Raw genomic sequence first — 26962 nt, 5'->3', positions numbered from 1 at the left:
CAAAGATAATAGACTTGCTAAATACTAGGACAAACAGCATTAATGACATTCTTCACTGCCTAGGTATAAAATGGAGTCCACATAACAACGTACTTATTTTTTCTTTGCAAACAAGATATTAGTTTGTTCACAACTATGCCATTAGTTACTTATATGGCTGCCATCACGTTGGTATCGGAGCACCTCACAGGCATTGATCAATTTACCCTCACAAAACCTCAAAGAATGCACTTCACCTACTTTTCCTGCAATGGAGCCTCTTCTTTGGATTATGGACATCACTTTCGCCAATAAGCAGGAGTGAAAGTAACTTAAAGGACTTACCGGTACACCGGAGTCCTGAGCAGGGGGCGTGGCCTCAACCAGAAGAGGTGGGGCCTTTAAAGGCCTCCGAGCTCCAGCTGCGCTAGCCCTTTAAATCACCCCCGGAGCTACCAGCTGCAGAGGCAGCTGGGAGCCCCAGGGTTCAGGAGCGATTTAAAGGGCCCGGGGCTCCAGCTGCCACTACCCCAGCAGGGCTCTGGGCCCTTTAAATCGCTGGAGTCTCAGGGGCTCCCGGCTGCTGCCACTAACCCAGGGCTCGGAGATTTAAAGGGCCTGGGGCTCCACTGTGGTACCAGCAGCTGGGAGCCCCTGGCCCTTTAAATCACCGCTGGAGCCCTGCCACCACTACCCCAGGGCTCCGGCAGCAGGGCTTGGGTGGCAATTTAAAGGGCCCGGGGCTCTGGCCACTGCAGGGAGCCCCAGGCCCTTTAAATTGCCAGCCTGGGGAAGCTGGTCCGGTCCAGCACAGCTTACCGGCTCTTGCCGATGTGCCATACCAGCTTACTTTCACCTCTGCCAATGAGGGAGCCTGCCAACACTACTGCTTAAGTAGCTGGTGTCTCCTTTGATTGATAGGATATATTTTCTCATACCAGGATCTGACTGTGCTGCATTTCTGGTATTCACAGCCCTGCTAAACCCAGGAAGTATAGATGCAGAAGTGAAACTGTTTTTGCTGCATGGCAGGGTCACAGGGTCAGCAGAAAGGACAGATAGCGTGCATCTTTTTCAATGTGAGATACAATGGGAATGTGTTTGATTGGTAACATTTGAGGACGATCTAAAACAGCCCTCATTGATATGAATTGGACTAATAGCATGATTTGTGTGGAATAAAGCCACAAAACCATACCTCTGCAGGAAGTTACAGGATGTCTCCTTGAGGCTATATCTTGGGGGGAAAGGAATTTTCACACACTGCATGAGGCAGAAATATATTCATGCTCTCGCCTAGACCAAGGAATGCGGCCACTCACAGACAGCAAGGCCTTCAAGAAAAACAAACAGAAAAGGCCAAAAGCAGAGTTATAGAAGACTTACTGCTGGCACTGGTAACCTCTCTCTTCCCTCTCTTGCTCTTGAGATTTCTGAGTCTCACTGAAAAGAAGTGCTGAGGTAGAAACAGCAAACCGTGTTAATTCCATTGCTTGATCTCTGGCTGAGATCCTCACCCTCAGATTTCAGATGTTCTTCAGTTCCAAGAAACAGTAAAGGAAACAGGAAAGTTATTTTGGCATTAATGGAGTCAGTATTGGGTAACTCATGAATATGTTATAGCAGCTTAATATCACTTGGACATTAATATTTACTTCAGGCTGAAGTTTGGCCAGTAAAAAAAAATCCCCCCCCAAATCACACTATCAACTTTAATTTATTAAAGAGAAAAATATTTTGTAGAGTTTCTTCTTTTTTGGTGATTAATAAATTAAACTGATTCTGAAATTAAACAGAGTCAGACTTGTTAAGTGATTTGCCTTGTGGGCATTCACCCAAGAATGATGCACAGATGAGACATTAAAAAGGACCTTTACACTCAGTGAAAAGACATTGGTTAATGAGACTGTTTACACTAAACACCACCGAACTAGGTGAACAACATTAGGGCATAACACTATTAACAATATGCATAATAACTACTGATCACAAGAACTCCTTGGGTCTAGATGGGTTCTACTGCCTGTGGCCCCACATATTTCTGCAGAAGAACCATATCAGGGATTCTAAAGTCTTTAAGGATGATATGTGCTGGGCTGGTGGCTCTCAGCTGTAGTTATTGCCCTTCTGACCCTGTGAAGTGAGGCTCTCTCTGGCCCTTAACTGGGTTCTTTGGAGCCTTCCTGTAGCTCTCCCTTTTTGGGCTGCTCTTCATAGGGAGATCAGAAAGAAACACCCCTCTTCAAGGTGAGATGATTCTTATTCTGGCCTAAGTTAAGCCATTCCTTCCCCAAGCTGAATGTCAGAACTCGCCCCTCTGTCCTTTCAGGGCCAGAGAAGATGGTGCCCTCCAAATTCCATTCCTAAAGCAATCTGACTGGCTAAGAGGGACTTGGCTCTTCATCAAAACCTTCTCTGAATCAAAGCTGCAGCTGTGCAGTGCCTTGCTGAAAAGACAGTCCTGGCCTCTTGTACAAGACCATTTTCTTTGTTTGATGACACATTTCTTGCCCATGAGCCCAATGGAGAAGCCTGCTGCATTTCCACCATATTCAAATAGGAGCCTCAAACAGGCTTCAGAAGAGATTTTCTGATGTAAAGCTTTTTCAGAAAAGGAATTAAAATGCACAGACTCCTCAGAGGACCCAATGTGACACAGGAATTTTTGATACCATATTAAGTTTGGCACCTCAATCAGTCTTTAGAAAGATTGAGGTAAATTTCTTCATAATAAGCACAGACTCCACAGAATGTCCAGTCAAAACCCATAATTTTTAACAACAAATTAAATTAGGAACTTCAAAGAGACCTTAAAAAGGGATTTCTGAGGTAATTGGTTTTAGAATAAAGTTGAATGCCAGCACTTGCCAAGGCTTTCGGGGTGAGAGTGGCCTGCTGTGTGCACTGATTGGGTCTCAGCATATGTTTGGTTGCTTGGGGGATATTTGAAACAAATTCCCTGGAGCACTTCAGTAGAGAGAAAGTGAATGCTTCCAAAGGACAGAGCCAGGCAATCATTAAGGGGCTGGCCACTAAGCTGGGAAGTGCACATTAGCTTGTTGGCACATTAGCTACTGGCTGAAGCACAGCACTGTTATGCTACATTTGTTCCTCTGAGGTACAGGAGGGAAAGGAGGAGGGCCATGCTGTCCTTGGCTCAGAGATGGAGTAGACAATACACACAGTCTATGAACCAAAGAGGATTGTCCTTAGCCCCACCGAATCACAGCAAATCCAGCAATACATGCTCACCCCAGAAGTCTTCATGCAGCTCTGTGAAAAGCCAACGGGTGATTTTGAGAGGATGACACACACAGCCTCTCAACTGCTGTCAGCGTCCAAACTATCCTGGATTTACCTGTTTTGGATCCTTTCAGAGACGTATCAGGGACACCCTGAACCTCACCAAATCTGTTGCCTCGCAAAGCTCCCAGGATTTTAATGAGGAGAGCAATGTATCTCCTTCCCCGTGGACAGAAGCATCCAAACTCAAGTAGTCCGGATGGTAGGCTGAGGGACATCAATCCCCATGAGAGCTCTCAGAGTGGATAATACTGCATACCAGAATAGCAAACACATTTACTTAAGCCCTGAGCACGACATGAGTCTGTGACTCTAAACTGCAATTTACAGCCTTGGTAGCAATGTTTCTTGGTTTCTGCCACTTCCTGCAAACTCAATATCTTATTCCTCCCAGGACAGTTTCAGAGTGAACCACTGAATCTGGATTCATCTCTGCTGAGAGGCAAAAAGAAAAAACAACTAATATTCACAGCGTACATATTTTCTGAACACCAGTCATGGATTAACAGGGAAAATACCTTGATAAATCTTTATCAGAACATACTCTTGTAAATCTGGCTGTTCTCTACCATTATAAATCAAACAAAGACTCAGGACAAATAAAAAAGCGCTCGTAGATCCACCACAATGGGTATAGAGAAGGCATTTGATCCTCTCAAAGTGCGAGTCAAATATCTGCATCAGATTAATATTATGTTACTATATGCAGACAGGAAGTTAAAGAGCACCAAATTCTCTCCTTCCTTGTTTAACATGGTGATGGTGGCAGCTGACAGGTGGGTTACGATATGGCTTCCAACGTTGCTAACAGCTGAGGGTCTGAATTGGTGCTGGCAATAGTAAGAATTTTTTGAAAAAAATTCCTAAAGATGGATCTATATTCTCCAGCAGGGCAAATCATTTTGTATTTGTTTTTCATACTGTAATATATTTGGGGGGCGCATGGGTGAGGTTCTTGGGAGTAAGATACTCTTAAGTAGAGCTAGGTGAAGTTTTTTTGATGAATTAGTTTTTCATTGAAAAATGCATTTTTCGGAGCCCAAAACTATTTGTTGAATCCAGGTCAAATTCAGTGAATGGTTTCAGTTGAAAATTCTCTCTCATTTGAAACATTTTATTTTAAATAAAAGCGTTTCAAATCAAAAAGTTGACTTTTTTTTTTAAAAATGCACACACACAAAAAGGGTGCACACCTCAAACTGCCTAATTCAAAGAAAAACTAAAAATCATGTTGCTTTGAGGGAAAGCATTTTGGTGAACTCAAAATGAATCAAAAACTGAATGGACTTAAAATATTTTCGTCAATTCAAAATTTGAATTTTTGATTTGAAGAAATTTTTTGAAAAAATGTGTTTTCCATTCTAATCAAACCAGAATTTTCTTTCAGATTTTTTGGATAAGGCCCTGAACTAAAAAAATCAATTGTTTGCTAAACTCTATTCCTAATACAGTAGAACCTCAGAGTTATGATCACCTTGAAAAGGAGGCTGTTCGTAACTCTGAACAAAATGTTATGGTTGTTCTTTCAAAAAATTTACAACTGAATATTGATTTAATACAGCTTTGAACCTTTACTATGCAGATGAAAAATACTGCTTTTAAGCATCTTAATTTAAATGAAATAAACACAAATTGTTTCTTTACCTTGTCAAATCCTTTTCTTTTTAAAATTCTCTTTTTTCAGTAGTTTATGTTTAACACAGTTCTGTACTGTATTTGCTTTTTTTTCTGCCTCTGCTGCTGCCTGATTGCGTATTTCCTTTTCCAAATGATGTGTGTGTAGCGCCCCCTCTCCACCTGGTTACCTCCTTTAACGCCAATCCGCTTACAGGTTTTGATGGACAGGTCCGGGTTCTTTTGGATCCCGCCACCCACTCAGCGGGGTGTATCCTCTTTCTTTTTTTCCTATGAAATTATTTGGCGGTGCCTCCACCCCCCTTACTCCTTCCTGGCAGGGTCACCAGGGCAGCCTGGGCGGAAAATTCTAACTACAGACTAATCCCCACTTACTTGCCAGATAGTTGGAGACTTCCAAGAAATAACACAAGCACATAAAAATATATTCAAACACAATAATTATATTAAACAGGAGAAAAATACAACATAACAGGGTAAAACACTATTTTTAGGGTCACCGGTGCCCACACTGCAAATACCCGTGACTTGATGTAGCAAAATGTAAAATTAGGGTCCCGTTGGTACGCATACTTTGCTGGGGCCCTTGATGACCTATAACCACAAAATTCTTCTCTGCAGTGGTTTGGCAGCGTGGCTGACTGGGTTCAGTACAGCCCAAAGGACTCACAATTCGGAGAAGGTGGTAAATCCATCCACAGGTGTAATATGCAGCAGGTTATAAAATCCTCAAACCCTTACTCCCTGGCTTGAGGACACAGTTCAGGGAGTAGGGGATCCCCAGAACAAATTCCCTGACTAACTAAACAATGGTGCACTCACAAACTCCATGAATGATCCTCAGGCTCGAAGATGACTCTGGACTCCTCAGTCACTGCAGAGGGGCCGCTCTCTGCTGGCAGTGATCCTCCTCAGGCAGGAATCAGGCTGCGTCGGTCCCAGGATTTCCCCTCACCACAAAGGGGTGCAGGGCTCAAGGTGTAGATTACACAACTACACTAAGATCCAAACGGTAGTCTCCTAGCCCAGCCTCCAGTCATACACTCAGCAGGCAGCTTCCCTGGACTAGCAGACAGAGCAGAGCTGACCATGTGGTGACTGGTCTCACCTAGGGAGCTAGAGGGCGAACTCAGCCTGGCTGGGAAGTTTCCCAGTAAATGCTACAAATTGGGAATCATCAGTGGGGAAGGAAAAAACCCAGCAGAGGGATCTGCTGTCAGGTCCGTAGAGGCCTGTTCTCAGGGGGAACCCTACATGCAGGCCTGGGACTCCCCAGCTCCCTACACAGCCAGTCCTGCCCTTTTCCTGGCTGGCTCCAGACTGACTCCCAAATGGCTTCTCCCTGGGAGGGCCTCTCACTCCCTATTGGTTGCTGGGCGGACTCTGAGTCTGCTTTGGCTCCCCCATCCTACCAGGGACAGTGTGCCTCTCCCTGAGCTGCCCGCAGACAGAGTCCCAGGAATCTATGTCATCTCCTTGGGGGTTACACGTGGTTGACTTGTCAGTTTGTAACGCTGGTGTTCGTAGCTCTGAGGTTCTACTGTATAGTACAGGGGGAGCCAAACTGCAGCTCATGAGCTGCATGCAGCTCTTTAACAGTTAAAGAGCGGCTTGCAGAGCCCCCCATGCCTCCCATTCTCCACCTACCAGAGGGGGTGGAACCTTAGGGCTTCTTCCCTGTGGTGGGATGATGGGGCTAGGGGCGTCTGCCAAAGACCACTGGTGCCTGCTGATGGTGGGGGGCACAATTTAAAGGTTTGTCCCCCCTTCCCCCCAGCTTGACTCATGCCCCCAAGCACAGCCTCCCTTTTACCCTCAGCGGCTCTCCCTGCAGCTCCCAGCTGTTTGCTCTTGCCTCTAGGGCAGTGATGAGCTGCCAAAATCTTAACAACTGGTTCCCTCCTCACCCCATGAAGGGGTCGTGGCCCACCCCCACCCCCCAGGACTCCTGCCCCATCCAATCCCCCGCGTTCCTTGATGCCCCCCCCAGACCCCTGCCCCATCCACCCCCCCCCCGTCCCCTGACTGCCTCAAGAACCGGGCAGGAGGGTCTCGTGGGCCACTGTACTGGGTGCCCACCCCACCCCTAAGAGCCAGAGGGACCTGCTGGGGGGCAAGGTGGGGAGTCCCGGCGGTGCTTACCTGGGGCAGCTCTCAGGAAGCATCTGGCAGGCCCCTCTGGCTCCTAGGGGCAGGGGAACGTAGCTAGGAGGGGAGCAGGGGGAGCGGCCGCTCCCCCCCACTGATCACATCAAAAGTGGTGCCTTAGGCACCAACTCCGTGGGCAGCTCCCCGCCCCGCTCCCGGCCCTAGCTCACCTCCGCTCCGCATCTGCCCCTGAACGCACCACATCACTCTGCGGAGGCGGAGCGGAGGTGAGCTGGGGCTGGGGGTGGGGTGGGGAGCTGCCGGTGGGTGCTCTGCACCCACCAAATTTTCCCCTTGGATGCTCCAGCCCTGGAGCACCCATGGAGTCGGTGCCTAAGGCGTCACTTTTGGTCGGTTAAATTTAGAAGCTCTTTTAGAGCCGGTTGTCCCTCGCGGAACAACCGATTCTAAAAGGGCTTCTAAATTTAACAACCGGTTCTAGCAAACCGGTGGGAACCGGCTCCACCTCACCACTGCTCTAGGATGACCAGATGTTCCGATTTTATAGGGACAGTCCTGATTTTTGGGTCTTTTTCTTATATAGGCTCCTATTACCCCCCACCCCCATCCCGATTTTTCACACTTGCTGTCTGGTCATTCTAGTTGCCTCTCCTTATGGCCGCAGCTCCCAGCTTGCTGGCTCCAGCAGCTGCCACACAGGGAGGGGACCCGGCAGCACCATGTGACTGAGCGGGGCCAGTAAACCCTGGTAAAAATCTGGCTTCTGCCCAGTCGGGAGGGCGTCTTGAGGCTTCAGCCCTGCGGGAGATGCCTGCCACGGCTCAGGGCTTAAGCCCTGGGCCCTGGCAGGACTGCCCTGGCTCTCAGACTTCTGAAGATTGTTGTATGTGGCTTGAAGGGTCAGTAAGTTTGCTACCCCAGTATAGTAATTCCTTGTGGAAGAGCGGAGAAGTGAGGGGTGGGGGGGCAAGAGGACTGAAAAGTGCAGAGGAAGATAAGGTAACTGGGAAAGGGGAAATAACGCAATAAGGATCTCCCAAAGGAGATCATGCCAGACTAATCTGATTGCTTTGAGAAAAAAATTGATTTTTTTAGACAAGGGAAATGCAGTAGATTTAATATACTTGGACTTCAGTAAAGCATTTGACATGCTAGCACGTAGGAAACCGAGTTAAATTAGAGAAGTTGCGGATTAGGACAAGCATTGTAAGCAACTGGCTAAAGGGGAGAAGGCAATGGATTGTGCTGAAGAGGTGTAATATCGAACAAGAGGGAAATTCCTATTGGAGTTCCTTAAGGATCCGTCCTGGGACCAATCTTATTAAGCATTTTGATTAATGACCTTGGTACAAAAAGTAGGAGTGTACTAATGAAATTTGCTGATAATACAAAATCGGGATGCAACTATCATCAATACAGAAAAGGATCTTAATATTATACAGGAATCTGGATGAAACTGAAGACTGGAATGACAGAAAAGAGATGAAATTCAGCAGAACAAGTGTCAGGTCATGCGCCTAGGATCTAATAATAAGAGTTTCTGCTTTAAGCCGGGGGCTTGTCAGTTGGCAGCAACAGAAGATGAGAGAGACCTGGTTGCGTTGGTCACTCACAAGATGACTATGAACCATTAATGTGATGTGCAAAGAAGGCAAAGGCAATTCTAGGATGCATCAGGCAGGGCATTTCCAGCAGAGCTAGAGAAGTATTAATGCCATTGTACAAGGCACAAGACAGACCTCATTTGGAATACTGTGTGCAAATCTGGTTACCCATGTTCAAGAAAGATGAATTCAAACTGCAAAGGTACAGAGAAGAGCTACTAGGATGATCGGGGTATGGAGGGCCTATCTGGAAGAGCTTGGCTTGTTTAGCCTACCAAAAAGAAGGCTGACAGAGTATATGATTGCTCTAAACATCAGGGAGGGGGAAGAGCTATTTAAGCTAAAGGAAAATGTTGGCACAAGACCAAATTCAGGCTGGAACTCCTCCTCTGAAGGTTTCTAACCATCTGAGATGTGAGGTTCTGGAACGGCTTCCCAACAGCAATTGTGGGGACAAACAACTTTATTGGTTTTGAGAGAAAACTGGATAAATGTGTGTGGGATTGTATGATGGGTTACATGTGATGGTGGGGGACAGGGCTCAGCAGCCCTGGGGACTCTTCCAGTTTATGTCTTATGTTCCTAACGATTATGCTTTGCCAGTCACCCACAGGGGTTAGGAAGGGATTCCCTCCCTTCAATGTATTCTCTCTCTTTCCTCTGAGCCATCAGAGATGGCCCTGGCTGGAGAGTGGCCCACCCTGTGTAGTGTCCTATGATTTGAGGCAGCACTGAGCAAACTCTCTCACATGCTCAGTTGGCTGGTTTTTGTTCACATGCTCAGAACCTAACTGATTGCATTATATGGGGTCAGGTTGGAATTTCCCCCCAGGTCATATTGGCAGTGACCTTGGGGATTTTTGCCTTCCTCTGCAGCATGGGGAGTGGGTCACTTGCTGGGATTATCTGGGCATCTCTCACTTAATCATTTCCTTGCCATTACAGGGGCCTTGGGCAGCACAGTCCCTCCTATTCTTAGACTTCTATTCTCATAGAAAATTTAGTCTCCTGTGGGCTATAATACTTAAGTCTAATTTTGGTTTCCGGGTTTGGTGTGAGAGTACTGGATGGTGTTTGTGGCCTGTGCCATACAGGCAGTCAGACTAGGTGATCTGGTGGTTCCTTCTAGCTTTAAACTCTTGACTCAAGTTCTGTGCAACTAAGAAGAACATAAGAATGGCTATACTGGGTCTGACCAGTAGTCCATCTAGCCTGATATTCTGTCTTCTAACAGTGGCCAGTGCCAGATGCTTCAGAGGGAATGAACAGAATTATCGAGTGAGCCAGCCCCCTTTGCCCAGTCATAGCTAGCAGGAGTCAGAGGTTTAGGAATAACCAAAGCATGGGGTTGAATCCTTGACCATCTTGGCTAATAGCCATTGATGGACCTCTTCTCAATGAGCTTATCTAATTCTTTTTTGAACCCAGTTATACTTTTAGTATTCACAAAATCCCCTGGCAATGAGTTCCACAAGTTGACTGTGTGTAGTATTTCCTCTGGTTTGTTTTAAACCTGGTGCCTATAAATTTCATTAAGTGACCCCTCATTCTTGTATTGTAAAGGGATAAACAACACTTTCTCCATAGCATTCATGATATCCCCCTCTTAGTCTTCTCTTTTCTAAAGATGAACAGTCCCAGTCTTCTTACTCTCTCTTCATCTGGTAGCTGTTCCATACCCCTAATCATTTTTGTTGCCATTCTACTTTTTCCCCCAACTCTAATTTTTTTTTTTGGAGATGGGAAGACAGAATTGTATGCAATATTTAAGGTGTGCGTATACCATGGATTTATATAGTGGCATTGTGATATTTTCCGTCTTATCTGTCCCTTGCCTAATGGTTCCTAAAATTCTGTTTGACTGCCACTGTACAGTGAGCCGGTGTTTTCAAAGAATTATCCACAACAACTCCAAAATCTTTCTTGAGTAGTATGAGCTTCTTTAAACCTCATAATTTTGTATGTATAGTTGGGATTATATTTTCCATTGTGCCTAGTCACCCACTTGTGAGATCCCTTTGTAACTCTTCAGTCAGCTTTGGACTTTACGATCTTGAGTAATTTTCTATCATTTGCAGCTTTCCCACCTCACTGTTTATCCCCTTTCCAGATTGTTTATGAATATGTTGAACAACAGTGGTCCCAGTGCTGATTCTTGGGGGACCCTGCTATTTACCTCTCTCCATTGTGAAAACGGACCATTTATTCCTACCCTTTGTTTCCTGTCCATTAATGATCCATAACAAGACCTTCCCTCTTATCCCATAACTGCTACTTTGCTTAAGAGACTTTGGTGACGGACCTTGTCAAAGGCTTTCTGAAAGTCAAACACACTATATCCACTGGATCTCCTTTTCCCCACTTGCTTATTAACACCCTCAAAAAATTCAAATCATATAAGGACACATGTACAAAGCCTACTGCACACTTGCAGATTGGAGAATTATGAAGCCCTGTAGAATTACAAAGAGAAGAGGAAGAGGCACAAAGCAAAACCTCCACCTTCTGAGGCTTCTCCCCTTCATTCTCCCTTCCCACTCCTATCTGCAGCCAATCACCAGAAAGTGGGTGGAGCAAGAACCTATTTAAGGCTTTTGCCAGGGTATTGCCCATTCTTTTACTGTGTTGCATTCCAAAGGGAATTAGAACAGACAAGCCATGACAACTTACGTGGAACTGAGCACAAAAGCAAAGATGCTTATCCTGGGACTAGGAAACTGGCAGGTAATGATGAGACCCAACTACTCCGGCACTGTACAATAAAGGTTACAAACTAGCCTTGCTCTAAGCATGATGCAATGAAACTGCTACAGGTCATCAAGCCTGTTGCAGCTGTCTCACCAAGAGAATGCAACTCCTACCTGGAGCTTATGGTCTCTTGAAATTCTGTAGGTGTGACTGTTCAGTTACAGCTTTCTTTAAGTACTTGTCAAATCTTTTAGAGTGAATGTGTAGTGTTTATGTGGAGATTTGCCTTTGGATGTAAAGGCCAATGCCCCTGAAAACTGCTTACTGTGATTTTTTTTATTATTCAATGCTAATCTGTTTGATTTAATTACAGTAGATGATACTTAGAATTAATTCTAACTGGATTTACAAACAGAACTTTGTACAAACTATTTGGATGTTGATTTATAAAGCACCCTATTTCTCCATGGTACTTTCCAAACAAAAAGGAACTGTAGTATCTCATATTGCTGCTTTGGGGTGCAGGAGAAGGTTTTTAAGAGCCTATTTAAGTTAATTTCCAAGAAGTAGGCAAAATGGACAAATCTCACAAAAAACTGCAACATTAAAATATAAAAGATGATGTTCAGCCCCATGTTTTATTAAAGCTCTGTAAAATGTTACATTGAGAATGAGCAGTGCCTGAAGGGGAAAATATAGAAAGAATGTGTGTCAAAAGAGTTGTACTTATGTTTATACTTTAATTGCCTGCCTCTGTGTGGGTCTAATCACAAAAGGTGTTAAGTGCCTTCAGCTGCCATTGACTCCAGTGCTAATTGTGCATGCCCAGTATCTCTCAGGATGAGACCCCTTAACTCATTATTGCAAGCATGGGATTGTAACATGATTTATCAGTGATGATTTGTGAAATCTTTGACAGGTTTGAGTAGTAGCTGTGTTAGTCTGTATCAAAGAGAATGAGGAGTACTTGTGGCATATCCGATGAAGTGGGTTTTAGCCCACAAAAGCTTATGCCCAAATAAATTAGTCAGTCTCTCAGGTGCCACAAGTACTCCTCGTTCTTTGTTGAAATCTTTGAATGAACCTGATAAGTGGGTCAGGCTGACTGGAAAGCTTTTTGGATGTAAGAAGCCCCTATCTAAATGCAATGAAAAATTCAATGTTTATTTCCACAAAAATCACTCGGGTTATTTTGTCAAGATTATTCAGTATTAATGTGCCCACAGCAACCTCAACTGTATCTCTTTGTACTTACTGAATAGAGGAGTTTCAATTTGAGTACAACATGACTATGTAAAGAAAGATCCTGTTGTAATGCAGGTACACAATGTAATATAATACAAGGGATTATTCTCCGAATGTCTCATTGCAGAGTTGTGTAACCAGGGAACAAATTGCCAATCTTGTCTCCCTCGTTGCTCCACCAGCTAACACAATGAGAAGGATCACATGTTTTGCTTCTTCACAAAAAGCTTTGTCTTCCACACTGCACTTTAGTACAGCAGATCCTAGATACTGTACAGCATATTGTATAGCAGTGGTTCTCAAACTTTTGTACTGGTGACCCCTTTCACATACGAAGCCTCTGAGTGTGACTCTCCCTTATAAATGAAAAACACTAATATTTATCACCATTAAAAATGCTGGAGGCAAAGCAGGGTTTGGGGTGGAGGTTGACAGCTCACAACCCCCCATGTAATAACTTCACAACCCCCCAAGTGGTCCCAAACTCCAGTTTGAGAACCCCTGTTGTATAGTGACTGACTGGGACAAGGGCACTCACCTCCTGACTGCTTCTTGTCAGCTGGGTGTGGCACTTCAGTCTCTTTTCCCCCCTGCTCCTGGCACCCTTTGTAGATTGCTGACCTTGCTAGGCAGGTCTTCAGTGGCTCAGCTCTCTAGCCAAGTACCACAGTCAAATGGATGAACCCCCTCCAGAGTAGCAAAGAGTTCAACAGTAAGCCCTCACCAAGGTCTTCAGCCATGTCTTCAGGTCCTTTTTAATCCAGCCCTTCATTAGGGTTTACACCATTTTGCCACTGGCAGGACTTGGGCCCACCAAATACTCCAGGTCCAAACCTGAGGACCCTATAAACAGCAGTCACATACCCCTGCCTCCTTTAATTAATTCCCTGGGCCTCTTCCCACCTGGTCTCTTTACTGCCATCCATTACCTTAGGGCTAGAGCTCACAGGTCCTCTCACCCTCCAGGTTTAAGCAAATACAGCCCATCAAGCTCCCTGAGACCAAAGTTCCCTCTAGCCCCAGCCATGAACTGACCTATTCAGCCCCTGCAGCTCCTTTTATTTGAGACTGCTGGACTCTGATTGGCTACTTCTAGGCAGCTCTAGGGGACCCACCTTTACTGCTCCTTCCTGGGGTGGGGTGGTGGTAGGATTGAGGAGCCTCCAGCAGGGGGCCACAAAGAGACTGGTACATCTTGGCATGCTGCCACTTTTACATATGCCAGCTAGCTTTCCCACGCTGCTGAAGGAACTGCAGTTAATGAATCTTATGCAAGAAATGAGATGAATTCAGCCTGTAAGAGTCATACAAAAAGTAGATATTCACCAGAAGGGATAACTGGTTCCTGCTTATTTTTCTACCCCATGAAAGAAGCCAGGTAGGGTTTTTTTTTAAAAGAGTAATAGAATTCAAGGCCAGAAGGGACCACCAGCTCATCTAGTCTGACCTCCTGTATGTCACAGGCCACCAACATTACCCAGCACCCCAACCAAGCAAGCAGCCTTTGATCAGCAGGACTCAGAACTATGTGCTTAAAAAAAGTGATTAGTGATTATATTGTTAATCTTATAATGCATTAAATGTAGGAATGTGTAGTTCTGCTTTTGCTGCAAGTTCTTACTTGAGATGCCTCCCCTCTTTCCACTTGACTTGGTATAAGGTTGTCAAACAAATTTTCAGTGTTCTTTTCCAGCCAAGAAAGTTATGTGGTTTCATATTGATAATGAATCCTAAACTATGTGCCTTATCCAGAGAGTGGCACTTTCTATAATGTTTTGCATTGTATCTACATATGCCTCCTGTCCCATCTCCTCAATAGCAGATTTGTTTATGTTCAGGAGTCAAGAGGATTTCCAGTGATTGTCTTTCCTCGTGTTTCCCAATACCCCACCTTAAAACTGGTTTCTCCTCTTTTTCTCTCTTGGCAAATTATAACTTAATTCCAGGTGTTGATTCCAAGTAACTCAACATTGATTCCTATGGTCAGTTTAGCAGAGCTCTTCAAAAGTTATCCTGTCAATTTCTCACTCTCAGAATGACTGGCTGCAAAGGAAATGTTAAGCAGGTGAATGAAGGTTTCCAACGGGGATGTGGAGAATCTCTTGGAGGGCACTCCTCGAATGAGACAGTGTCATGACCAGTATCTAACAAGGTCAGCTCCCAGACTGCTGCGCTGGGCATCACAAAATGGGGAAGAGATGGCCAGCCCTCTGTGGAGATAGAGGTGGTTAGGGACTATTTAGAAAAGCTGGACGTGCACAAGTCCATGGGGCTGGACGAGTTGCATCCGAGAGTGCTGAAGGAACTGGCGGCTGTGATTGCAGAGCCCTTGGCCATTATCTTTGAAAACTCGTGGTGAACGGGGGAAGTCCCGGATGACTGGAAAAAGGCTAATGTAGTGCCAATCTTTAAAAAAGGGAAGAAGGAGGATCCTGGGAACTACAGGCCAGTCAGCCTCACCTCAGTCCCTGGAAAAATCATGGAGCAGGTCCTCAAAGAATCAATCCTGAAGCACTTACATGAGAGGAAAGTGATCAGGAACAGTCAGCATGGATTCACCAAGGGAAGGTCATGCCTGACTAATCTAATCGCCTTTTATGATGAGATTACTGGTTCTGTGGATGAAGGGAAAGCAGTGGATGTATTGTTTCTTGACTTTAGCAAAGCTTTTGACACGGTCTCCCACAGTATTCTTGTCAGCAAGTTAAGGAAGTATGGGCTAGATGAATGCACTATAAGGTGGGTAGAAAGCTGGCTAGATTGTCGGGCTCAACGGGTAGTGATCAATGGCTCCATGTCTAGTTGGCAGCCGGTGTCAAGTGGAGTGCCCCAGGGGTCGGTCCTGGGGCCGGTTTTGTTCAATATTTTCATAAATGATCTGGAGGATGGTGTGGATTGCACTCTCAGCAAATTTGCGGATGATACTAAACTGGGAGGAGTGGTAGATATGCTGGAGGTGAGGGATAGGATACAGAAGGACCTAGACAAATTGGAGGATTGGGCCAAAAGAAATCTGATGAGGTTCAATAAGGATAAGTGCAGGGTCCTACACTTAGGATGGAAGAATCCAATGCACCGCTACAGACTAGGGATCGAATGGCTAGGCAGCAGTTCTGCGGAAAAGGACCTAGGGGTGACAGTGGACGAGAAGCTGGATATGAGTCAGCAGTGTGCCCTTGTTGCCAAGAAGGCCAATGGCATTTTGGGATGTATAAGTAGGGGCATAGCGAGCAGATCGAGGGACGTGATCGTTCCCCTCTATTCGACATTGGTGAGGCCTCATCTGGAGTACTGTGTCCAGTTTTGGGCCCCACACTACAAGAAGGATGTGGATAAATTGGAGAGAGTCCAGCGAAGGGCAACAAAAATGATTAGGGGTCTAGAGCACATGACTTATGAGGAGAGGCTGAGGGAGCTGGGATTGTTTAGTCTGCAGAAGAGAAGAATGAGGGGGGATTTGATAGCTGCTTTCAACTACCTGAAAGGGGGTTCCAAAGAGGATGGCTCTAGACTGTTCTCAATGGTAGCAGATGACAGAACGAGGAGTAATGGTCTCAAGTTGCAATGGGGGAGGTTTAGATTGGATATTAGGAAAAACTTTTTCACTAAGAGGGTGGTGAAACACTGGAATGCGTTACCTAGGGAGGTGGTAGAATCTCCTTCCTTAGAGGTTTTTAAGGTCAGGCTTGACAAAGCCCTGGCTGGGATGATTTAACTGGGAATTGGTCCTGCTTCGAGCAGGGGGTTGGACTAGATGACCTTCTGGGGTCCCTTCCAACCCTGATATTCTATGATTCTATGATCTTTCAGCCAGGGAGGACTGGAGAATTCTTGTATCATGTTTTCCTTCCTCCATGCTCTCAGTCTGATGTCTCCAGGAACATGTACTTACATTGTAGGGAATGGGCTAAAGAATTCTTGCACAGTTTCCATGTACAGATCTTGGAGTCTGTTGTTGTGTTTTCCAAACAAATGTTGAGCAATATGATTACCATATCTTACTTTGATTCCCATTCCTTGAGATTTGCCCCTTTCTTGCGCACCCTCTTGATCTACGTGATTGGCCATCTGGGCAGATTTCACCCTAAATAGATGCATATGGCATGGTACAGTCTTGTATCTATCTTGTCCTACCTGTCTATGATATTTCTTGAGTGCCTATTACCATAATCTGTGAGTGCCAGTCACAGGTGGCTTAAGACTCAAGGTTGTCACTGGTTGTTTTGTTCCATAAAGCACACTGAAAATGGGAATCAAATCCGGATCACTCAAATACTACTGGATTAATACTACATGATTTTAGGGGAGGATGAACCATTATCACACTGGAAAGCTGGAAATATTTTCCAGATATTTAAATTTCTGGCTTTCTCTTTTCATTTCAGTCCCCCATTGGGAAAGTGAAAGAGGCAGTGAAGTTTGCCACTGATGTTGGATACTGCCAGTTTGACTGTGCCTATGTGTACCAGAATGAAAATGAAATAGGGAATGCGATCCAAGAGAAAATTGAGGAGGGAGTTGTGACACGGGAGGACCTCTTTGTTGTCAGTAAGGGTAAGGTACTGCCTTGGTTCACCTGAGTAAGTATGGGGTCAGGTTGATGACTGGGAGGAAAAGAGACAAAGAACACATAATGCAAAGGGCAGGCTCCATGGAGTAAAGCTAGTCAGGAATTAACCCCTTAATACTGTATCCTCTATTTATTAATTTTGTTTTCTTTATTCCAGTAGTCAAGTAAAGGGGATGGAGGGAAGGAAAAAAGGAACTCTTAAAAATCCATGGTTGATTAGAATGCACTTTTCTGTGTACTCCTCTTTTGCCAGCAATAGAGCAGGAACTCAGCCTCTTCTTTCAGTGACCCTGAGGAAGAAAGCATGGCTACAATATTCTTGCTCATTCCTGCTGCAGGCTTGAATTTATTAACTCTTGTATGTTAGGTTTTCTCCCCAGCAGCAACAAGGGTAAGAAAAAGAAATTGTTTTCTACCTACTGGAAAACTTGTGAGTGGGTCTTCGCCAATCTTGCATTTTTGCATTATTTTCTTTAATTGCTGTCTTAACTGGTGACGTTTTACTATATTTTAATCTGGCAGAATCCTAATTTAGTCAAGTGTACTGCCAGTGACAAAATTAACTGCAATAATATACCCATCAATGCCACCTCCCCGGTAGATGAATGGCATAATATTCCCAGACCTGCCTCTGGTAGGTGTGACATTCCCCTGTCCTTCTGGAGATATTTAATACTGTCATTTGCCTGTGAAGTCAACTGTCATGCTTAGTTTTCTCTCTCTAGCTATGGTGCACATTTCATGAGAAATCCATGGTGAAGGGAGCATGCCAGAATACGCTTGCTGCACTGAAATTGGATTATTTGGACCTCTACCTGATGCACTGGCCCATGGGATTCAAGGTACTGTGACTTTAACTCTTCTAAGCCTTTCTGTCAGAGTCCTAGGGAGGCAATTTCCTCTTCTTAGCAGTCATGCCATAGTTATCGTCTAACCAGGCAAGGAAGACTAGACTTTCTTCAGAGTGTATTGGTGCCACTCCCAGGATCCTCCAGAAAGTAGTGCTGCCCTGGACTGGTAAGGCAGTAGCTATCTTGCAAGGTCATTCTTATGGTATGTCTATGCTGCAGCTGTGTTACTGTGACACTGTAATGTAGTCTTTTTGTCATTCTTATTTTCTTCCTTTTTCCAGCCCTTCTGGATTAGAGAGTAATTGATCCAAATCAAATCCAGGTCTCTTGGCTCATAATATCTAGTCATTTGGCTGTCTATAATATTCTACAATATTCCTGTCTGATGATGTCTATGTTCTGAATGCTTATCTATCTCTATCTTTACTGGAAAGATAGCTAAGTCCTCAGCTCCCTACTGCAGGACTGTTCTGTCAACCTCCAGAGAGCTCCTACAAGCGACAGAAGCACTGATAAGCTTCTGTCCTTCCTCTGCTTGTAGTTGCAAGTCACACTGATTGGCGTGGTGCCAGTCTGCTCATAAACTAATTACTTTAATAAGAGTTATTCTTTTTTCCTTCTTTTTGCCCCCTCAAAGCTCAAGTCAGGACACCCTGTATAAATCCACTTTCACTCACTTGCAGATTTAAAGAAAAACAAACAAAACCCCAATAGATAATTCAGCATGGACGATATCTTTGCCTATCTTACAATGACAGGCCGGAGAAGAACTGTTTCCTGCAGATGAGTACAGCATGATCATTCCAAGTGACACAGATTTTTTGGACACATGGGAGGTGGGTTAACTGATTAATTGAGATTCCCTTTGTTTCTGTCAGAAATGCTATTAGATGAGGGTGGCAACAGGAACTGTGTGTGCTCAGCCAAGCCTTCAGGAGAAAGGAGAATGAGATAGTAAGTCACCAGATTTAGAAGGAACACTTGGGAATCTTGTCCTTTTCTCCATTCTGTCAGATGGGAAATGAATTAAGTCTTATTGGTGACTTACAGGAATAAAAAGGAGACTGAAGGCTGATACTAATGATAACAAGCACAAAAAGAAAACTGTTCTTAAAAGAGAATGTCTCTGCCTCCTAAAAGAAGGATGCAGTGGGCTATTTTTTGAGTATCCCCTTTCTCAGCTAGACTCTGGGACCTGCAAAACATGATGTATTTGGCAGGTCCAACTACCTGGTTTATCATTTGGTTTTGTGAAAGAAAATAGGCAAGTTAACAATAAGACCACGAACGCTTTGTGCCATGTATGTCTACATGGGAAACTGACTTGCATAACTTTTCTGGAATAACTCTGAAAGAAAAGTGACATTATTCCAGAATTATTACTCAGCTTTGTGAGCAGACTAATTATTCTGGAATAAAATTACTTTTATTCTGGAATAGTGTGTTCACAGGGGGAGTTATTCCAGAATAACTATGCCAGTCAATTTCCCTGTATAGATAAGCCCTTGGTTATATAGAATGTCTGATTCTCTTGTATCCTTAGGCTATGGAAGAGCTGGTGGATGCAGGATTGGCAAAATCCATTGGAATCTCCAACTTTAACTGTGAACAGATAAAGAGGCTCTTGAACAAACCTGATTTAAAATACAAACCAGTGAATAACCAGGTGGCTGCTTACAGACTCATTAGTGTTGGCAGAACACTTGTCTGAAGGATGCTGCAGGTAGAAGATGTGACTTGTATGTGTGTCTGTGTAAGTTTGAGAAGGGTGTAATTGGTTAATGGACAGAATGGACCATTTAATGAGTTTTTCTATGATTCCTATAAGTAGAGTTTTTCAAAACTTGGAATTTCCATCCTGTGGGAGATTCAGACATTTAACATTTTTTTGTTCTAAATTCAAATTTCAAAATTGCTCACAGAATAAAATTTCTGAAAAAAAATTTAGTTTCAGGTAAATTGAGACATTGTTTCTATTTTGATTTTTAATGTATTTTATTTTTTTTATTTTATATTATAAATTGATAATTGTTTTTTAAAATTGATATTCTAATTGCTAAGTAGTATTCTAATTGTTAGTTTGCTTGGTAATTGGTATTCTAATTTGTTTGGTAACTAGTACTGTTTGCTATTCTAGCTGATCATTTGTAATTGTTATTCTAATTGGTAACTGATCTGGTAATTGGTATAATATAAAAATAAAAAATATAAAAATGTAAAATAAAAATTTTTGAAATAAAAAGTCATTCTGAAACAAAAAATTGAAATGTTCCATGGTGATAAGGTCAAAATGGAAACCCGAACATTTCAACCGCATTAAAAATAAAAAATACATGATTAGTGAACACCTGTGAAAAGCTGGTTTAGTTGCCCCAAATCAGTCACTCTGCGGCATATTACCGAGGGGAAGCAAGCTTAGCACAAGGTTGTGCTTAATCAACAATGAGATGGAGGTTGTGTACAATAAGAAATTTTAGATCACAAGAAACTAAAAGTACAAACCAAGTCAGTTCTTTAACTACTCCTTGCAGGAGGAGTACCTTTAGATAATTTAAAGTACAATAGAACCTCAAAGATATGAACACCAGAGTGATGGACTTACCAGTCAACTGGCCACCCTGTGAAACCTAAAGTCATCAATCAGGCAGTAGCGGAGACCAAAAAAAGACAAAAAGAACACCCCACCCCCCCAAACACCAGCAAATACTGTATTGCCTCTGGACCTTAACCCTGGGGCTCATGGCCCCAGCCACTGGGGGGAGGGGAGGGGAGGGGAGTTGGGGCTGCAGCCGCAGGGTGTGGGGGAGGGCGGCTGGGGACTTCTGACCCTCGGGAGCACCGGAGCTCAGGGCTTTAGACTGTGGGGAGCACTGGGGCTTGGGGCTTCAGCCCTGTGACTCCATTCCCAGTTTTAGCCCTGCGTGGGTCGCCGGGGCTCTAGCTATGAGGGGAGCACCGGTTTCAGCCCCAGCATTTCCCCCCCATAGCTAAAGCCCCGATGCCTGGCAACTCCTGTGGGACTGAAGCCCTGATCCTTGATGCCCCCCACGAGGCTGAAGCCAGGAACAGAGAGGCGGGACTGAAGCCTCAAGCCCCAGTGCTCCCCCCAGGTCTAAAGCCCTGAGCCCCGATGTTTCCAGAGGGCAGAAGCCCTGAGCCCCCTGCCAAGAGCCCTGGCGGCCCCTAGGGTCAGAAGCCCTGACCCCCATCCCCACCCTGCGCCTGCAGCCCCAACTCCCCAGTGACTGAAGTCTGTAATGTTTTGTTCAGAGTTAACATTTCAGAGTTATGGACAGCCTCCATTCCTGAGGTGTCTGTAACTCTAAGGTTCTACTATATATGGACTAGTTCCAAAAGAAGCTATCTTCTGGAGGTTAGTGGGGATATATTCTATGGAGAACCTTGTGCTATTATATATCTTTCAGTAAGTCACCACAGTGTCTGTACTCTGAAGAATAGTAGTACAGTCTGCCTCTGCGTAAACTTAGTGTTCATGCTTGTAGATCGAGAGCCACCCACACCTTCCTCAGGAAGAGCTGGTTAAGTATTGCCAGTCCCAAGGGATTGCTGTCACTGCATACTGTCCCCTTGGAGCTCCCAACTGGCTTTGGTAAGAATGTTTTCTATATCTTGTTTTCTTTTTAGGCGTGATTTCAATAAACTAATATTTGTATATTACCATAGCTGGATGAAATAAAAATGAAGAAAATTGATAAATTATTGTAAATTACAAAACCTCAAAATGTCTCTTAAATCTGCACAATGACATAGAAACCATTAATCTCTTATTGGATTAATGTGTGGGACTCAGTCTAACTGGATTTATGTATTTTAATAGAAAAACAAGCAATCATTTTGTGAACTGGTGAAGAAAATTCTTAGTTGAATTCTGATAAATTTATTTAACATTCTTTAACAACTTAATGAAAGATTACAAAATCATAATCAAACACCTGTCATGAAAACATCAGTTTCATGCATTCATTGTAACAAACATATGATGAGCTTGAGATTGTCTCTGGTTCTAATCTTCAAACCTGCTAGACTACCTCAGAGACATCCACTCTCCATCCATTACCTACAAGGGAAACTGGGATCATGAAGGATGAAACTCTTGGGAGTCAGAGGGAAGGTATTCTCGGTGCTAAATCCTAGACTATAGAACATCTTATTGGAGTATATTGGAACAAGCTATATCTATCTTCTATGCAAAACTCAGCTATTCACAGATGCCTACTCATGATAAAATAATGTGAAGAATGATGTTTGTGGGGAAAGGAGCAATGTGATGGGGTGAATTAAAGTATGCCATACATTCTTTTGTTCCTAAATTACCAATTATCTTATGAACCCTATGATGTTTAGTGGTGGAAAAACACAATTATCTTTTCCATCAAAGTGTCTACTCTTTATTTTTGTTTGCCCAAGTCTGAGGACTTTTTCCTCTTGGATGACCCCAAGATTAGGGAAATTGCAGCTAAGTATAGCAAAACCTCAGCTCAGGTACAGACTCATTGTACAACATTTTTTTCCTTTCTAAAATGTCATCCTCTTATGCTGGCTAACATCTTTCACAAAGGAATTGCGCCCAGTTCTGCTCCCTGTTATGTTTCCTTTTTAGCGTGTTGCTTTAAATATTTATTTTTAATATGACTGCATTACTGAAGGGATGGGGAAAGATTACTGACCACTACACTGTGTGAAATTGAGGGCATTAGCTAGAAAGGGGTAGCTACATCTTTCATATGCATCACCATTAGTCAACCTTTTCAGTCAGTGGCAGTCAATAGTTGCCCTCTTGGTCTCATGAATACTAGTAATAAATGATTATGTGCAAAATTAGGGTGGCTCTGCTACATTGTTTCCTCCTGTGGTAACACTTTGATCTAGGGGATTTATTCACTTTTGAATGTGAAAGTAGGCATGGCATTGTCTTCTGAATTTGCCACATTTCTGATTTGTTGCTGTACGTTCTGATCCAGTTTCACATCCAAAGAAATGTGTAATTCCCAAGTCTGTCACTCCACATCGTATTGAGGAGAATTTTAAGGTAATGTTGCAAATAAGATACTTATAGGTCCTGTTGCAAGTTTATACAGGAAACCTGCTTTACTTTACCAATATCACTGTTTTCCCTTCTATTTAGAACAGGAAATAACTGGGGTCTCTCAGATATGACTATATGATAACATGGTAAATGCTGAAGTTTTTTTGAAATGGCAACCAAGCTTACTTCATTAGAACAACCAGCAAATAAATAAATGTGAAACCAAATCCTCCCTCTGGAAGAGGTGACCTAACAGTTTGATTTAAAATTCTATTAGTGAGTTGCCTGATTACATATACTACTTTGTTTCAAAATATGGTCTCTCTCTCTCTCCATCATCCTGTCAGTTCAATGCTAGACCATTCCAAAACACCTGAATCCCTTTGTTTAATGTACATGATTTCCCCATACTCAGTTGATTCTTCTAGGCTCCGATAACCACATAACTAGGAATTTGGAAACAACTAAAATAAATAGAATTCTCATTAACGCTGTCACCTCTTTGAGGTAACACCCACATATCTGAAGCTAAATCAGTCACTCATACCTACAACAATTCTTAAGTACTAACACAGGCTACACTGTGGTTACCACTAAGGAAGGGCCAAACACTGCAGTACGTATACTAAAGTAAATATCCCACTGAACATATGAGAGATGGCCCGAGGAATGGTTTGGAGGATCAGGCCATGCAAACATATCTTTCCTTCCTCTGAATTATCCCTCATTTGTAAACATTTGAAAGTCTACCTGAACTATCTTTTTCAGCAAAATAAAATAAAAATTGATCTGATCAGTGAGTTGAATGGTTAGTGACATCCTAAATTATAATATAAGAACCTAGCGGGTGGAATCATGCCGTTTTGTATTGTAGAGCGGTTTTCATAATTCAAGGCCAAAATTTGGAACATGGCACTAATAATTCAGCATATAAATTAAGTGACCTGATACTCACAGGTGCTGAGCACTAGCAGAGACATCACAAGTCCCTTTGACTAAATTAAGAGTTGAAACTGTGAAAATCAGGCAACTTAATTTTTATGCCTGTCTTTAGGTACCCCACATTTAAAATTTTGGTTCATATATTTTATTACCCACTCAGAAATGTGGGCATTCATTGTAACATTTGCTCATGAAGTTGTGTTCCTTCTGTCACCTAAACAACTATAATGCATTCCTCCTCATCTCTGCAGTATCCTTACCTGGAAGCCACTTAAACTTACCTCTTGTACATCTTATTTTGTGTGTCTGTCTCTCTCGCTCTCCTTTTAAGGTGTTTGACTTTGAAATAACTAAAGAGGAGATGGAAACCATCCTCCGCTATAAGAGGAGATGTAGAATCTGTCCCATAAGCATGTGGGTGTCTCTTCTTATCTAGCAGAATGCATGGCAAGTCTACATTTATTGTAGAACATTTATATCCTCATTTTTAAATGGTGAGTAGGAAACTGAACAATGGACCTCTAACAAAATGTCATATTCAAAACCACTGAAATCCCATGCTAGTATTCACTAGAATACTAGTCAGTTTGCGCCCTTTTGCAGAATTGTGATTTATACAGGGTTTATAATGTTAAAATAGCTTTTAATATGTAGATGTCAAGCTACTAGGAGCTAAACATGTGTTAGCAAATTAAAATAGACTTACAGCTCCAAAATAGATAGGCTTCAGATTTCTTGGTGGTTTTTTTTTTTGCTATTCATCTGACTAAAAGATGTTCAGTGTAAAATTACAATTCAGAAATTAATGTTCTACTAAATTAGCTTATCCTTGTAAGTTAGTAAGTCAAGAAAAGAGAGGTCATGTACTACCTACACAGAAATTGTTAATGTAGGGTCTGTATTGTAGAGTGGTTGGACCCTGACATTTAAAATCTATTCCTAGCTCTACTATTTATTCTCTTTTCCCAATGTAACAATCTGTGAAGTGACTACTACAGCCATACTGTACATCAGATATGTGTGGCTTAATACTACAAAGAAATTTGATAGCCTCACATGAGGTGTGCTAAATAAGTCAGAAATATATTCCTTCTGACATCAAGATCATAATGTAAAATCTGAAACAGTTACAAATCTACAGGGGAAAAGTACCTTTTGACTGACAGGAGTTCAAGCCTGCCTATTTAAATTACAGAATACCCAAATCCTCTATTGATTACAAAAAGCAGAGCGTTAACATGAATTATCTGGTATAAGTTAGGACAGTGAGGGAGGCTGGATAAACACTTTAAATGTCCACTATAATTAGATTATGCACATTTCAAACTCCTCTCTTTAACCTTGAGACTGCATCAGTGCTGACCCTTGTAGTGTTCACTGTAAGAACTTTAGAATAACTCACTTTCTTTCTTTGCACAAATCACAAGGACTATACTTTCAGAGAAGATTAAACCTGGCATTGTCTTGACATTCTTCAGGGCTTAGAATGATTGTATTCTGCTGATCCTTTAGTCTGGTTAGCTGAACTGATGAGCATGTTCATGTGCACTATACAATTATAGCACCATTTAATCACCAGTGTAAATGTATTATGTACTGCCTGCTGGCAGAGGAGATACAGGAAGCTTGAAGGATAAAGCCTGAAGACAGTCCAATTTGCTGCCCTTACATCTACTATAACTATTGTAGTCCTTTAGCTGTTTGAGATTTTGTTTTTACAATATAAATGCATGTTTTCTCCTTTAGTAAAATTTATTCCACAGGCTGTTAGTAATGAAATAGGTAAACAAGTCTTAATAATCATTGACCTACAGGCCTTGTGAACAAGTTTCTAGCAATTAAACTAAACAGCTTTTGTAGCCGTATTAACAGAATGCTCATGGCATTTAGACTCATTACTATAGTAAGAGAATCTTGTGCACTAGCATTAAGTCACCTAGTCCAGCATTAAAACCTAATTTAATCTAAGAAGATATGTTGACACTTAAATACATAGGCATAAGACAGCTCATTCAGTTTCAAGAAGCCTTCATGAGATAAGTGGATATAAATTCTTTGTTGCTATAATTTTGTTTAATGCAAGGGAGTGGAACAGTTAGACTTTAAGATGTTTAGATTAGACTATTTTACTGTGTATTTATACATAGGGCCCTACGAAATTCACAGCCATGAAAAATGTGTCAGTCTGTGAAATCTGGTCTTTTATGTGCTTTTGCTCTATATCATACAGAGTTCATGGGGGGAGACCCATGTTTCTCAAATTGGGGGTCCTGACCTGAAAGGGAGTTGCAGGAGGGGTCAGAAGATTATTTTAAGGGGATTGTGGTATTGCCACCCTTACTTCTGTGCTGCTGCCTTCAGAGCTGGGTGGCTGGAGAGGGGCGGCTACTGGCTGAGGGCCCAGCTCTGCAGGCAGCAGCGCAGAAGTAAGAGTGGCAATACCACACCGTGCCATCCTTTCTTCTGTGCTGCTGCTGGCAGCGGCTCTGCCTTCAGAGCTGGGCTCCTGGCCAGCAGCTGCTGCTCTCTAGCTGCCCTGCTCTGAAGGCAGAGCCACTGCCACCAGCAGCACAGAAGTAAAGGTAGCAGTACTACAACCCCCTCCCCCACCACACACACCTCCTATCAGCCTCCTACAATTACAACACCATGACATTTCAGATTTAAATAGCTGAAATCTGAAAATTTATGATTTTTAAAATCCTATGACTGAAATTGACCAAAATGAGCAGTGAATTTGGTAGGGCCCTATTTATAGGGCATTTAATGGAATGACTCTTCCGCCCCCCGCCAACTTAGTTATGGCCTTTAGGTGCTGCAACACTACTACTACTGAGCCCCCAGAATCTGTGGCTGAAGACAGAATGAGTAGTATTTTAAGATAATACAGCTTCCCATACAATAATGATGCACTTTATTCACTGATAATACATTTTGTATCTATTGTTAGGGAACATGGGGCTGCTTAAACTTAAAGCAGTAGCCACTG

At 43.1% G+C, this 26962-nt stretch overlaps 1 protein-coding gene across 1 annotated transcript; it reads left to right on the top strand.

Annotated features, from left to right (window-relative positions):
• Nucleotides 1–11288: 11288 nt before the first annotated feature.
• Nucleotides 11289–25424, top strand: LOC141977218 (aldo-keto reductase family 1 member B1-like). The gene is made up of 10 exons (XM_074938590.1): nt 11289–11354; nt 16949–17122; nt 17859–17975; nt 18743–18820; nt 19528–19650; nt 21488–21596; nt 22408–22500; nt 22967–23034; nt 24305–24383; nt 25381–25424. Exons 1-10 carry the CDS (start codon nt 11289–11291, stop codon nt 25422–25424), a joined length of 951 nt encoding a protein of 316 aa, XP_074794691.1.
• The last annotated feature ends 1538 nt before the right edge of the window (nt 25425–26962 follow it).

The sequence above is a fragment of the Natator depressus genome, chromosome 1 (assembly GCF_965152275.1).
Source record: "Natator depressus isolate rNatDep1 chromosome 1, rNatDep2.hap1, whole genome shotgun sequence".
Lineage (NCBI taxonomy): Eukaryota > Metazoa > Chordata > Testudines > Cheloniidae > Natator > Natator depressus.
Note: the sequence above shows the minus strand (reverse complement) of the source record. Positions and strands in the feature narration are given on the sequence as shown.

Coding starts and splice junctions, on each gene's coding strand:
- LOC141977218 (XM_074938590.1), top strand. CDS start 11,289: ATGACAACTTACGTGGAACTGAGCACAAAAGCAAAGATGCTTATCCTG. Junction 11,355..16,948: donor TGGGACTAGGAAACTGGCAG/GTAATGATGAGA, acceptor TTTTCATTTCAG/TCCCCCATTGGGAAAGTGAA. Junction 17,976..18,742: donor ACTGGCCCATGGGATTCAAG/GTACTGTGACTT, acceptor TTACAATGACAG/GCCGGAGAAGAACTGTTTCC.